Below are 14,644 nucleotides of genomic sequence, written 5' to 3' on the forward strand. Positions count from 1 at the left end.
TGCTGTGGTCACATGTAGTAGCAGTGTTGGGACTTCCGTGTAGTTTGTGTGATTCATGCTAACCTTGCCTCTTAATTACTACATGGTATAACTTCTCTGTGTTCTTGTTTTCCTGTTCTTGTGATGTTCTAGAACCTTGTTTCATCAGTTGTCCCTTTTCTTTTGTTTCTTAAAACTTTTCTATCTTTATCCAGTCAGCATACAAATAAATTTGGGTCTCTTAGCCACTAAAAACTACAAACAAAAAGCACATTTAAAATTTTTCTTTGACTTTTGTTTCCCCTCAAGTTACCAGCTCCCAGCTCTCTCCTTACTTTCACCACTAGAGATTTTGTAAGAACAAACTAAATTAACTGCCTCCTATTTCTTACCTGCCATCTGCTCACTCATGAACTCAGTACAGGTTGGTTGCTATTGGCACCATGCTCTGAAACTGCTCTTTCCAACACCGTCACTGAACCATGGTATACCAGATCCAACAGCCTTTTCAATCCCATCCTTCCTGCCATTGAAACACTTTGCTGTTCCACATCTCATCATTATTGAAACTCAACTTTGGATCTTTCGATGCTAGTCTTTCCTTGCGCTTTTATGCCTCTTAGTTCTCATTGCTGAGTTGTCCCCTAATGTCTTAAGGGAAGTTTCGTTCTTAATTTTCAAGAATCTTATACTCAATCCTTTCCTCACTCTCTTACTGTATACACTCTTCTTAGGTGAGTGATTCTTGTTCTTACAGTTTCAGCTATTGCCTAAATCTCTAGCTATGCTCTACTCTTGTTTTCTGAGTTTGACTTGACCAACCACCTATGTATTTCCAACCACCTATGGAACAAAGCTACCTAAAATGTTCTGGTATTCATTAAATAAAAGTTCAACTTTTTCCCTCACACCTTTTTGCTCTTTTTACGTTCCTTGTCTCATTACCTGCCTAGTTGCCCAGGTTTAGAGACTGTTAAATTAATCCAAACTTCTTTGTTTCTCAGGTTCTCTATTACTCTCTTGTTTAACTAGCCAATATACCTGTCTCCCACCTCCTTTTTTAAAAATCCTTATTACCTATGCCCTAGTCTAGGCCTTGGATTCTTGTAGGAGGTTTCCAGCTGCTCACACTGCTTTCATTATCATGTTCACAACTTCCCCCTCTGCCTTTAAGTCCAGGCTAGTGGATATACTAGCCTGGATTTAAAGGCAGAGGTCCCAGGATATATATGAATTTGGGAGTCATCAGTGTATAGTAATATTGAGCCATTAGACTGGATGAGTGGGCTTACACAAAGAACAGAGGTCTGAGGACTGAGCCTTAAGATCCTCTATTCCTCAAGAGATAAAGGAGAATAGAAGGAACCAGAAATAAAGAGCCAGAAGAGCTGTCTTTAAGGTAGGATGAAAACCAGAAGAGTATAGTGTTCTAAAACCCAAGTGAAGCAAGTGTTTCAAAGAAGGGAACGTGATCGACTTGTCAGATGGTAGTGCTAAGTCAAGTAAAAGAGAGGGAAAGATGATGCCTGAAAATTAGCATTGAATACAGCAACAAGGAGATTATTGATCTTGATGAATAATTCTTGTGGAATAGTGGTGGTGAAATTCTATTGGAGTAAGTTTTAGAGAGAATGAGAAGAGCCAGGTATTGGAGAAAGTCAGTTTAGACATCTCTTGAAGAATTTTGCTGTTAAAGGGGCCAGAAAATAGGATGGTGGTGATTAGTGCGATTAGAGATTATTTTTAACAATGGGAGAAATAACAAGTTTATGTGCTGATTGTAATGCTCTCACAGAGAGAGAATAGTCGACAGAGAAAGAAAAATTACTGAAGCAATGAGTGTGAATAGGAAAAGCACAGTAATTTGTTCACATGCAGCAGAGTTTGCCTTAGAAAGGAGCTTGGTCAGCTTATCTCTAGTTAGAGTAGTGAAGGAAAAGCATCTGGGGGTAGATGCTGGTAAATGGGTACATGTAGTGGTACAAGCAAGGTATCAGCTGAGGGTGAGGATGGGAGAAGAGTTTAAAAACAGGCCTTTGCTATTGTGTACTAACTCCCTTGTTAGAGAGTGAGGGTAATGTTAGACCATGGAATTTAAGCTGGATATGGAGGGAAGAGAGGAGAACATGAAAGACTGAGGGAAAGTGAAAAGGTAGTAGGGTCAATGGCATGCTGCCTCACTAAACTGTTTGCTGAGATCTGCTCTGTTCTTTGACCTCACATCTTTTTTTTTTTTTTTTTTTTTTATTTATTTTTGGCTGTGTTGTGTCTTCGTTGCTGCGCGCGGGCTTTCTCTAGTTGCGGTGAGTGGGGGCTACTCTTCGTTGCGTTGCACAGGCTTCTCATTGTCATGGCTTCCCTTGTTGTGGAGCACGGGCTCTAGGCACGTGGGCTTCAGTAGTTGCGGCACGTGGGCTCAGTAGTCGTGGCGCGCGGGCTCTAGAGCATAGGCTCAGTAGTTGTGGCGCATGGGCTTAGTTGCTCTGCAGCACGTGGGATCTTCCTGGACCAGGGCTCGAACCCGTGTCCCCTGAATTGGCAGGCGGATTCTTAACCACTGTGCCATCAGGGAAGCCCGACCTCACATCTTGAATACAGTTTTCTCTCTGCCTGAAATGCCCCTTTCATACTCAATTTAGATGACATGTCTTTTACCTGCACCCTTACTTCCTTACTTCCTCTGCAATGACTACTGACATATAGAAAATGCTCAATAAATGCTGAAAATTGAAATTCTTCACTTTAGTTTGGCAGGTAAGATGATTTCAAACTGGGAAGATTGTGAAGTTTTACCTGCAGATTTTCCTACTCAGTAGCCAGTTCTAGACTTGAACACAGTGATTCTCAACTTTGTGTTCTGCTTCAGTTTGCTTATCTGATATTATTCACATGAACAGGGTGAGGGTAGCACTCTCTTCTTCTTTCCTACTTGGTACTTAGTTGGAATTCCCTTCTTTCTTTCCACTGATCTTGGATTGGTGTCTTTATGCTGCTGTGAATGGATGTTTAAACATATGACCTGCAGTAAACTTGTGAGTATGGTAACTCGCTGCCTTATAAGTTATTCTTTTTTTTTCTTCAGTTAATTTTAGAAGACAAGTGATTATTTTACTAATTATAGACTAATTAACTAATATAACTAATCAAATAACCATAGAATCTTTTTAAGGAGAAATTTTGAAGTCCAACTTTTCATGCTATAGTTGAAGAAGCGGAAGCCTAGAGAGATTAAATGACTTGCATACATCAGTTAGCAGAGCTAGGGCTAGAAATGCACATTTCTTAGCTCCCAGTTCAATACTTATTTTACTACCATGACACCTTTCCTGATAGGATATAAGAGCAATGATTCTCAAACTAGAAAATATGAAGTTTTGTGACAGGTAATATCCTCTAAAATCATATAACCAAAATAACAGTTTAAATATGACTAACAATCTTAACAGTCTTGAAATGGCTGTGTTTTTGCCATGAAATTGTTAGTAAAAAAAATGTGGTAGACTTGTTTTTACTATTATGGTTATATTCTGAATTAATTTTGTATAATTAAAATGGAACACATGAATCTTTTCTTTAAAAATCTGAATAAGTGAATGTATAGAGAATTTACTCTAATTTGAATATTTAAAGACTAGTTCCTAATCTTGTTTTTTTGGTTTGTTTGTTTTTAATAAACTCTTTCAGAAAGATGAGGTCTATCTTAATCTGGTGCTGGACTATGTTCCGGAAACAGTATACAGAGTTGCCAGACACTATAGTCGAGCCAAACAGACGCTCCCTGTGATCTATGTTAAGGTATGTAAAAATGGAACAATTTCCCACTTTAGTTATTATGAACAAGGGAGAGTGCTGGGTGTATTTTAACTATATTATTACATCTCGTTCTGAGGGGGGAAAGCTGCAAAGTAGGTATTGCTAGAGTTTCATTAAATTTTTGTACAGTTTTAAAGCGTGAAGTCTTCCCTTTTTAAACTTTCATGACGCGGGTATTAAAGATACTTGTCATCTTTCTGACAAATGAACTTTTTCACAGACAATTATGGGTTTTTATTTTGCTACCTATAGCACCTTTTAATTTAATTTCTTATAACCCTTATTGTGCCACAGGCTGAAATAGGAGCAAGCATATCCTATAAAATTATAAAAATATGGTTATAAATATTACCAAATGCAATGTTTTATTGCCATTTATAGATATAGTGTGTCCATAGCTGAAGTTTAAACTTTTCATAATTTTAAATATGCACAGGCTCTATTAAGGTGTTAATTAATTTTTGGTACCTGATGTCAATGTCATCTTTTTTATTTGATACAACTCACGTTAGAGTGGCTTGCAATTTATCCAACATAATTACGACTGAAGTTGTGGTAGATTATTAGAAACAGATTATTTGTTTAACTATGACATTGTGAAAATTAACTAGGAGTTAAGTTTAAAAGTTCAGCTTTCTAAGTATAATTTTTTGCATTTTACCTTTTATACAAATAGCTCTAGAAAATAAAATGGCATTGATTCTGAATGTTTTGAGTATTGAAGTTTTTACTTAATAGTTATAGTTTTAAGCTTTATAGTAATAAAATGGATTTTGCTGATGGGATTACTATAGTGGTGTTAATATGTTCCTCTGTCCTCAGTATTTCCTGTAAATTGGTGATTCAGTATATTTTTGTAGGAGTCAAGACCACTTCATATGTAGATGATACCTTATGTCAGTGCTTTATCTGACTTTTAACTCTCTTTTTGTTGTTTTTCACCAAGATACTGGTATCTCTGATTTGAATCATTTCAAAAGTTCTTTTCATGGTATATAACTTTGGGTAGAGGTCAGAAGGTGAGGAGTCAGAAAAATTTATAAGTGAACCAGAACACTGACCTTGGAACAAATAGAAGGTTTAAGATATACTCACTTTCTTCACAAAGACTGTCTCTTCTCCAGTCAAGAGTCTAATTCTTTCTCCCACACAGACCCAGTTTCTCAGTGTATGTTGTTTTGTAATAAAATTGAAATAAATATTCTTTTAAATTGATGTCAGTAGTCATCTAGGATCTGTTTTTAAATGGCATTTTGAAGTCTACTTAATTCTGAAGGATATTAACAGGAAGAATGGTGTTGCTATTAATAGATTTACTGATGTCTTGATAGTCCATTGATAACAGATTTTCTCAGTTCACGTGTGAGTTTTCCCAGACCTCTGTATCAATAACCTCTGGCCCTGACAAAGGATGATGAACTTAAAAAACAGAAGACTTGGCTTCTGGTCTAAACATTGGTACTTGTTAGTCACATGATTTGGAATACCCCTCTGAGTTTTTAAATCTGTGTTTAGGGGAAAAAAGGTTTGTGGTGAGATGTTAGTAAAATAAAAATTATAAAAGCACATTGTAAATTTTCCTTTTTTAAGTTATTAAAAGATGGTACAAATATAACATTGGTTAACTAAACTATAATTAGCTAATGGATAGAGAAATGACATAAAACTTGTTTAAGAAAGACTGAGTGCAAATAATCCCCAGCTTTTCACTATTCTTTTCTGGAAATCTGTTACTTTGTTTCCTGCGTAAGGACTCTGAATTGTTTGGGATAGAAAGTAAGTATTCAATTAATTTTTACTCTTTATTCCAGTTGTATATGTATCAGCTGTTCCGAAGTTTAGCCTATATCCATTCCTTTGGAATCTGCCATCGGGATATTAAACCACAGAACCTCTTGTTGGATCCTGATACAGCTGTCTTAAAACTCTGTGACTTTGGAAGGTAAGCTAGCTCTCTTTTCTTCTCCCTTCCTTCCCTCCTCTCCAGCCCCACCCTCCCACCCTGTATACTCTTTTCATTACCTTTTGTTACCCTTACTCAGGGACTATAAACTAGTGCAGTTTCTTGTGAGGGTAGTTTTGGTAACTTCTGTCAGAATTTTAGTCTTTCATCCAGCAATTTAACTCCTAGGAACTGTTCCCTTACAAATACTCACACATTTACAAAATATTGTATATACCAGGATTTTTATCATAGAATTGTATATAAATGGCTGGCAGTAGGAACACTACCAGATAAATTATGGTACATAATACATATAATGTAATACATGCAACTGTTAAAAAGAAAGGAGTAGCTCTCTGTGAATGGAAAAGGAATGATCTCTAAGAATTATTAAATTCAAAAAAGCAAGGTCAAGACTCTGTATAGTATGTTTCCTTTTGTATTCTAAAAACACAGAGAGTATAGGCATATGTACACAGATGCATAGCTTATTTTTGGAATGATATAAATTCATAATATTGATTGCTCCTAGGAGCAAGTCCCATTTGTTTATTTTTGTTTTTATTTCCGTTACTCTAGGAGGTGGGTCAAAAAAGATCTTGCTGTGGTTTATGTCAAAGAGTGTTTTTCCTATGTTTTCCTCTAAGACTTTTAATAGTGTCTGGTCTTACATTTAGGTCTTTAATCCATTTTGAGTTTATTTTTGTGTATGGTGTTACGGAGTGTTCTAATTTCATTCTTTTACATGTAGCTGTCCAGTTTTCCCAGCACCACTTATTGAAGAGGCTGTCTTTTCTCCATTGTATGTTCTTGCCTTCTTTGTCATAAATTAGGTGCCCATATGTGCGTGGGTTTATCTCTGGGCATTCTATCCTGTACCATTGATCTATATTTCTGCATTTGTGCCAGTACTATACTGTCTTGATTACTATAGCTTTGTGGTGTAGTTTGAAGTCGGGGAATCTGATTCCTTCAACTCCGTTTTTCTTTGTCAAGATTGCTTTGGCTGTTCGGGGTCTTTTGAGTTTCCATATGAATTGTAAAATTTTTTCTTCTAATTCTGTGAAGAATGCCATTGGTAGTTTGATAGGGATTGCATTGAATCTATAGATTGCTTTGGGTAGTATAGTCATTTTCACAATATTGATTCTTCCAATCCAAGAACATTGTATATTTCTCCATCTGTTTATGTCATCTTTGATTTCTTTCATCAGTGTTTTATAGTTTTCTGAGTACAAGTCTTTCGCCTCCTTAAGCAGGTTTATTCCTAGTTGTTTTATTCTTTTTGTTGCAGTGGTAAATGGGAGTGTTTCCTTAATTTCTCTTTCTGGTTTTTCATTGTTGGTGTATAGGAATGCCAGAGATTTCTGTGCATTAATTTTGTATCCTGCTACTTTACCAAATTCACTGGTTAGTTCTACTGGTTTTCTGGTGGCGTCTTTAGGATTTTCTATGTATAGTGTATGTCATCTGCAGACAGTGACAGTTTTACTTCTTCTTTTCCAATTTGTATTCCTTTTATTTCTTTTTCTTCTTTGATTGCTGTGGCTAGGACTTCCAAAACTATGTTGAATAAGAGTGGTGAGAGGAGAGTGGGCATCCTTGTCTTGTTCCTGATCTTAGTGAAAATGCTTTCAGTTTTTCACCATTGAGTATGATGCTTACTGTGGATTTGTCATATATAGCCTTTATTATGTTGAGGAAGGTTCCCTCTATACCCATTTTCTGGAGAGCTTTTATCATAAATATGTGTTGAATTTTGTCAAAAGCTTTTTCTGCATCTATTGAGATGATCGTATGGTTTTTATTCCTTAACTTGTTAATGTGGTGCATCACATTAATTGATTTGTGTATACTGAAGAATCCTTGCATCCCTGGGATAAATCCCACTTGATCATGGTGTATGATCCTTTTAATGTGCTGTTGGATTCTGTTTGCTAGTATTTTGTTCAGGATTTTTGCATCTGTGTTCATCAGTGATATTGGTCTATAATTTTCTTTTTTTGTTATATCTTTTTCTGGTTTTGGTGACAGTGTGATGGTGGCTTCATAGAATTAATTTGGGAGTGTTTCTCCCTCTGCAATTTTTTGAAAGAGTTTGAGAAGGATAGGTGTTAGTTCTTCTCTAAATGTTTGATAGAATTCGCCTGTTAGAATTCGCCTGTGAAGCCATCTGGTCCTGAACTTTCGTTTGTTGGAAGATTTTTAATTACGGTTTCAATTTCATTACTTGTGATAGGTCTGTTTATATTTTCTACTTCTTCCTGGTTCAGTCTTGGAAAACTGTACCTTTCCAAGAACTTGTCAGTTTCTTCGTGGTTGTCCATTTTATTGGCATATAGTTGTTTGTAGTAGTCTCTTATAATCCTTTGTATTTCTGCAGTGTCAGTTGTGATTTCTCCTTTTTCATTTCTAATTTTATTTATTTGCATCCTCTCCCTTTTTTTCTTGATGAGTCTGGCTAAGGGTTTATCAATTTTGTTTATCTTCTCAAAGACCCAGCTTTTAGTTTTATTGATCTTTGCTATAGATTTCTTCATTTCTATTTATATGATTTCTTTCCTTCTACTGACTTTGGGTTTTCTTTGGTCTTCTTTCTCTGGTTGTTTTAAGTGTAGGGCTAGATTGTTTATTTGAGATTATTCTTGTTTCTTGAGGTGAGGTTGAATTGCTGTAAACTTCCCTCTTAGAACTGCTTTTGCTGCGTCCCATAGGTTTTGGGTCATCGTGTTTTCATTGTCATTTGTTTCTATGTATTTTTTTATTTCTTCTTTGATTTCTTCAGTGATCTCTTGGTTATTTAGTAGCACACTGTTTAGCCTCCATGTATTTGTGTTTTTTACAATTTTTGTCCTGTAATTGATTTCCAGTCTCATAGCGTTGTGGTCAGAAAAGATGCTTGATATGATTTCAATTTTCTTAAATCTTCCGAGGCTTGATTTGTGACCCAAGATGTGATCTGTCCTGGAGAATGTTCCATGTGCAGTTGAGAAGAAAGTGTATTCTGCCACTTTTGGCTGGAATGTTCTATAAATATCAGTTAGATCTATCTGGTCTGTTGTGTCATTTAAAGCTTGTGTTTCCTTATTTAGTTTCTGTTTGGATGATCTGTCCATGGGTGTAAGTGGGGTGTTAAAGTCCCCTAATATTATTGTGTTACTGTCAATTTCTCCTTTCATGGTTGTTAGCATTTGCCTTATGTATTGAGGTGCTCCTATGTTGGGTGCATAAACATTCATAATTGTTATATCTTCTTCTTGGATTGATCCTTTGATCATTATGTAGTGTCCCTCCTTATCTCTTGTAACAGTCTTTATTTTAAAGTCTATTTTATCTGAAACGAGTATTGCTACTCCAGCTTTCCTTTGATTTCCATTTGCATGGAATATCTTTTTCCATCCCTTCACTTTCAGTCTATATGTGTCCCTGGGTCTGAAGTGGGTCTCTTGTAGACAGCATATATATGGGTCTTGTTTTTGTATCCATTCAGCCAGTCTGTGTCTTTTGGTTGGGGCCTTTAATCCATTTATAGTCAAGGTTATTATCGATATGTATGTTCCTATGACCATTTTCTTAATTGTTTTGGGTTTGTTTTTGTGGGTCTTTTTCTTCTCTTGTGTCTCTGGCTTAGAGAAGTTTCTTTAGCATTTGTTGTAAAGCTGGTTTGGTGATGCTGAATTCTCTTAGCTTTTGCTTGTCTGAAAAGCTTTTGACTTCTCCATCGAATCTGAATGAGATCCCTGCTGGGTAGAGTATTCTTGGTTGTAGGGTCTTCTCTTTCATCACTTAAAGTATATCCTGCCACTCCCTTCTGGCCTGCAGAGTTTCTGCTGAAAAATCAGCTGATAACCTTATGGGGATTCCTTTGTAAGTTATTTTTTGTTTTTCGCTTGCTGCTTTTAATATTTTTTCTTTGAATTTAATTTTTATTAGTTTGATTAGTATGTGTCTTGGTGTGTTTCTCCTAGGGTTTATCCTGTATGGGACTCTCTGTGCTTCCTGAACTTGGGTGACTATTTCCTTTCCCCTGTTAGGGAAGTTTTCAACTATAATCTCTTCAAATATTTTCTCAGACCCTTTCTTTTTCTCTTCTTCTTCTGGGACCTCTATAATTCGAATGTTGGTGCATTTAGTGTTGTCTCAGAGGTCTCTGAGATTGTCTTCAATCTTTTCATTCTTTTTTCTTTATTCTGCTCCTCAGCAATTATTTCCACCATTTTGTCTTCCAGCTCACTTACTCGTCTTTCTGCCTCAGTTATTCTGTTATCGATTCCTTCTAGTGTATTTTTCATTTCAGTTATTGTGTTGTTCATCTCTGTTTGTTCTTTAGGTCTTCTAGATCTTTGTTACACATTTCTTGTATTTTCTCAATCCATGCCTCCATTCTATTTCCGAGATTCTGGATCATCTTTACTATCATTACTCTGAATTCTTTTCAGATAGATTGCCTATTTCCTCTTCATTTATTTGGTCTTGTAGGTTTTTACCTTGCTCCTTAATCTGTGACATATTTTTTAGCCATCTCTTTGTTTTTTTTTTTTTCCCTAATGGGTGGGATTGTGTTTCTGACTTACTGGTTGTTTGACCTGAGGCTTCCAACACTGGAGTTTATAGGCTATTGGGTAGAGCTGGGTCTTGGCGCTGAGATGAGGAACTCCGTGAGATCTCACTCCAATGAACATTTCCTGAGGCCTGAGGTTCTCTGTTAGTCCAGTGGTTCAGACTCGGAGCTCCCACCGCAGGAATTTCGGCCCAACCCTGGGTTCGTGAACCAAGGTCCCGCAAGCTGCCTGGGGCAGCAAAAAAAAACAATAACAAAGTAAAAAATAAACAGATATGTTAGGAAGAATATAAAAATAAAAGTATAGATGAATCAACAACCAGAAGGCACATCAGTACCATAATAGTAAAAAAGAGGAGGAGGGAAAAGAAAAAAGAAAAAAAAGGGGCGGGGGGAGGCCTTGGCTGTGGAGGGCGGGGCCTAAGCAAGGGTGAGGTTTGGGCGGTGGGCAGAGCCAATGCTCAGGACTGACAGGGCTGGAAAAGGCCCTGGGGGCTGTGAGGGGTGGGGCTTAGGCTCAAGGAACAGAAGGGACCCAGGTTTGCCCCCCCAGCCCTGGTCTCAGAGGGTGGGGGACCTCACAGGGGAGCCCAGCAATCTTCCTGGGCTCTAGTGGGTGGGGCAGTTGCCCTTTGCTCCTTTCCCTCTCCTCCCGGAGGGCCCCTCCCGCCTGCCTCTCCTGTTCTCCCCTCGGCCTCCTTCCTATGCCCCCAAGGACCCACAAGACCTGGAGGGGGCTTTGGAGGGCAGGGGATCGGTCTGGGAGCTCAGCAGGCTGCCTGGGGCCCCAGTGGGCGGGGCAGTCGCCCTCTGCTTCTATCCTGTCCATCCTGGATGGCTCCTCCCGCCTGCCACTCCTCATCTCCCCAGCCTCCCTCTTATGCCCCCAGGACCCACATGGCCTGGTTGGGGCTCTGGAGGCGGGGTACTGGCTTGAGAGCTCAGCAGGCTCCCCAGCCCAAGTGGGCCAGGTGATCACCCTCTGCTCCTCTCCTTCTCTTCCCAGAGAGTCCCTCCCGCCTGCCTCTCCTGATCTCCCTGGCCTCAGGGGCGCAAATCCTGTCTGGTCTCCACTTCTTCTCCCCCCTCAGTCCCCCTACTTCCTACCGGTTCACTTTGGGGTTCCTACTGTCTCCTTGGGTGTCAGCGTTCCCCACCAGCGGCTGGCAGGCACACTAGTTGTGGGGAGAAGCTAACTCTGTGTCTTCCCACACCACCATCTTGACTCCGCCTAGTTCACTTTTAATAGCTCTGATAAAAAAGCTGCCTTTTTTGTTTTTAATGGCTAGTTTGAGCAAGTAGAGTTTGGGATACACTTTGAAGGTAGCTCCATCAAGTGGCATTTCTAATATTACCTTCTTTATCAGTGAATTTTCTGACTAAATAATTGGAATCCGTCTTGTTAATTTAGAAAATTCTTTATAAGGTAGAAAGGTTTTATCAGTTTTGCTGAAAAAGTGTCTTAATTTTCATGCAGCCTAAAAACAGGGATTAGTGTTTATTAGTTTATGAAATGGCTGCTGTATGTCAAACCTTGGTGAGAATGTTAAATAAACTGCCTCCCACCTTCAAAACTTGTGATGAAGGAAGACCAGGTTATGGTCAGACTTATCATCGACCAGAAATAAATGGAAGAAAAGAAAGCTCAAACTGAAACCTTTGTGACTACTTTCATCTATCTCTACTCTGATTTTCCTGTACCTTTGCCTAAAAAAATTTTTTTACCTTTTCTTATTACTTACTTTTTTACTATTTTGATTTTGTTGTTTGTATTTATTTCCTGTATTTATCTTTCCTTTTATTTTATGTCAAAATGGTTAGCTTCTATAGCAGTTTATTTATTTCAGTGTGCCTTCAAGTTTTCTTGAGAGGTACTTCGAAAGAAACTAATTTTAATATTTAAAATACATGCCACAAAGTATTTGGGAAGGAAAGTTGGATTAAGAGAATGTGTGATTTAACTTACGACAGCAGAATTAGAATTCATGGACCGTGAATTATCTCTGCCCTACAGGAAAGGGCCTGTCTTTTTTTATTGGATAACGAATGTTTAGACAGTTAATAAATTGACCAAATGGTGGAAAAAAATAAAGTAGATTGGATCTGCAAGCTTTGGGATACTCACTCTGAGTCAGAAGTCAAATTTTAAGAGAGTGGCCAATTTCTTACCTTTTTAAAAAACATATTGGGTAAGCAGTATTCATTCTTATATTATAATCTATTACTGTGCTTTTTGGTGAGGGGAAGTACCTCTCATTTTTCTGCCCTTTCTTCTTTGTATTTTAAAGGTGGAATTCAGGGAACAAGAGCAGAAGAAATTCAACATTTATCATTTTGTGATTTTTTTAAAAATCTTTTTCCTCAGGTGACAGTTAACAAATGCATTCTTTAAAAGTTACTGTTCTTTTTTCAGAGTGATATGTTAAAATTATAAGTTTGTTTTGTCAGAGATAGTTATGGTTTGTATTTTCTTTTTCTTATATATTGCATGATTGGAATTATGGGAATCTTAGATAAGCATTGTGCTGCGAATGATAGCAGTTTACGATAGCAATGATACGGTTTAGATTTAATTTAAAGAATTTCTGCTTTTGATTTTTTTATTAGTGCAAAGCAGCTGGTCCGAGGAGAACCCAATGTTTCGTATATCTGTTCTCGGTACTATAGGGCACCAGAGTTGATCTTTGGAGCCACTGATTATACCTCTAGTATAGGTAAGTAATGGACCTGAATATAATGGCTTGTAATTATTTATTGCATCTTGTTTTTAGTAATTTAGTATTACTAGTCTGCACTTAAATATAAATATGCCTTGAAATATATTTCTTCTTAAAGATTGATATGCAAAAATGTGTAGAATTTAAGATATATTTACTATTCTACTTTTACGTTTCTTGTATTATAAGCTACTCCTTTGTGATTGTGTGATTTCTTTAGGATTACAGTTATTTTTAACTTAAAATTTTAAATAAATTCTAAGTATACCTTTTCTTCACTTAAAAAAAAAATTCCCCTGAAATATTCCCTTCTGAGCTTGATCACCAGTTGGAGAATTTGCATCCATTAAGTTTATGATTAAAGTGGTAGGATGACCATATTACTGACACTCCTGCTGTGCTGTCTCAGTTGGTTATTTAAGTCAGCTCAAAAGGAACAATCTGATTTTTTCATTAGTAGTTTGGATAAACCCGCCGATTCTGTAGAATTTGTCACAAGAGACCTTTAAGGATAGAAGGAATTTAATAGAGACAGTTTGCTTCATTCTTCATTGACCTCCTCATCTACCTCATTTTAGCCCACTAGTAGTAGTGCACATACAGAGTATGATCAGTTGGACATGAATAGGAAGCTAAGAAAGGAGCAACCTTAGGGTGGCATGCAGGTGGAGGTCAACTTTATTTTATTGTTATATATTGCTTCTGAAGAGAATTCCTTAGTCCAAAAGCATACAAATACCAAACAAACAAAAAAATAAATGCGGTTTGCCTCTTTTATTTATTTATTTTTAATTAATTTATTTTATTTTTGGCTGCATTGGGTCTTCATTGCTGCACGCAGGCTTTCTCTAGTTGCAGCGAGCGGGGGCTACTCTGCGTTGCAGTGCATGTGCTTCTCATTGCGGTGGCTTCTCTTGTGGAGCATGGGCTTGGTGCGCGGGCTTCAGCAGTTGCGGCACGTGGGCTCAGTAGTTGTGGCTCGCGGGCTCTAGAGCGCAGTCTCAGTAGTTGTGGTGCACGGGCTTAGTTGCTCCGTGGCATGTGGGATCTTCCTGGCCCAGGGATCGAACCCATGTCCCCTGCATTGACAGGCAGATTCTTAACCACTGCACCTCCAGGGAAGTCCTGGTTTGCTTCTTTTAAAAAAGTCATGACCATATTATCTGACATATTAAGGCATGTTTACATAAACCTTTAACCCTCTTAAGAGTATATTTCTTCTATAAATGTCCATGTGCCTAGCAGTTCTTTGGGAATACTTCTCACAAAAAAAGGGCCAGTGTAATCTGTTTCCTCTACTAGGAATCAATTTTCTGGATATTATGAGTATCTGCTTTCCAGTAGCCTCCTTTGCATGACTAAAACCAGATTCTGATGTTCTAGGCGTAGCACTCACCATAGGCCACTGATACAGCTGGGGCCTTTTGAACCCTAACAAGCCTAGATTTGGCTTTCCCTTTTAGATTTAGGATACTTGCTTCTTAAGACTCTGGAAGATTTATAAATAAACAAAAATAAATATATTTAAAAGTGTTCTAATACAAATATATTTTGGAAATATTTTTAACAATGGTATTAAAAGTGAAAGAGTAGCTGGACAAAATCAACTTGAATTTCTTAAATGAATTT

The 14,644-nt window shown here is 37.6% G+C and overlaps 1 protein-coding gene across 4 annotated transcripts in view; it reads left to right on the top strand.

The window, feature by feature from the left end:
- The window catches only part of GSK3B (glycogen synthase kinase 3 beta), a 208,712-nt gene that overhangs the window by 123,370 nt on the left and 70,698 nt on the right, over positions 1-14,644 (top strand). For all 4 annotated transcript variants that reach the window (XM_068546677.1, XM_068546674.1, XM_068546678.1 and 1 more), the window contains exons 4-6: positions 3,664-3,774; positions 5,604-5,734; positions 12,906-13,012. In XM_068546677.1, coding sequence (XP_068402778.1) covers positions 3,664-3,774; positions 5,604-5,734; positions 12,906-13,012 — 349 coding nt within the window. The remainder of the gene's footprint in view (positions 1-3,663; positions 3,775-5,603; positions 5,735-12,905; positions 13,013-14,644) is intronic.

This window comes from Eschrichtius robustus, chromosome 6 (genome assembly GCF_028021215.1).
Source record: "Eschrichtius robustus isolate mEscRob2 chromosome 6, mEscRob2.pri, whole genome shotgun sequence".
Classification (NCBI taxonomy): Eukaryota; Metazoa; Chordata; class Mammalia; order Artiodactyla; family Eschrichtiidae; genus Eschrichtius; species Eschrichtius robustus.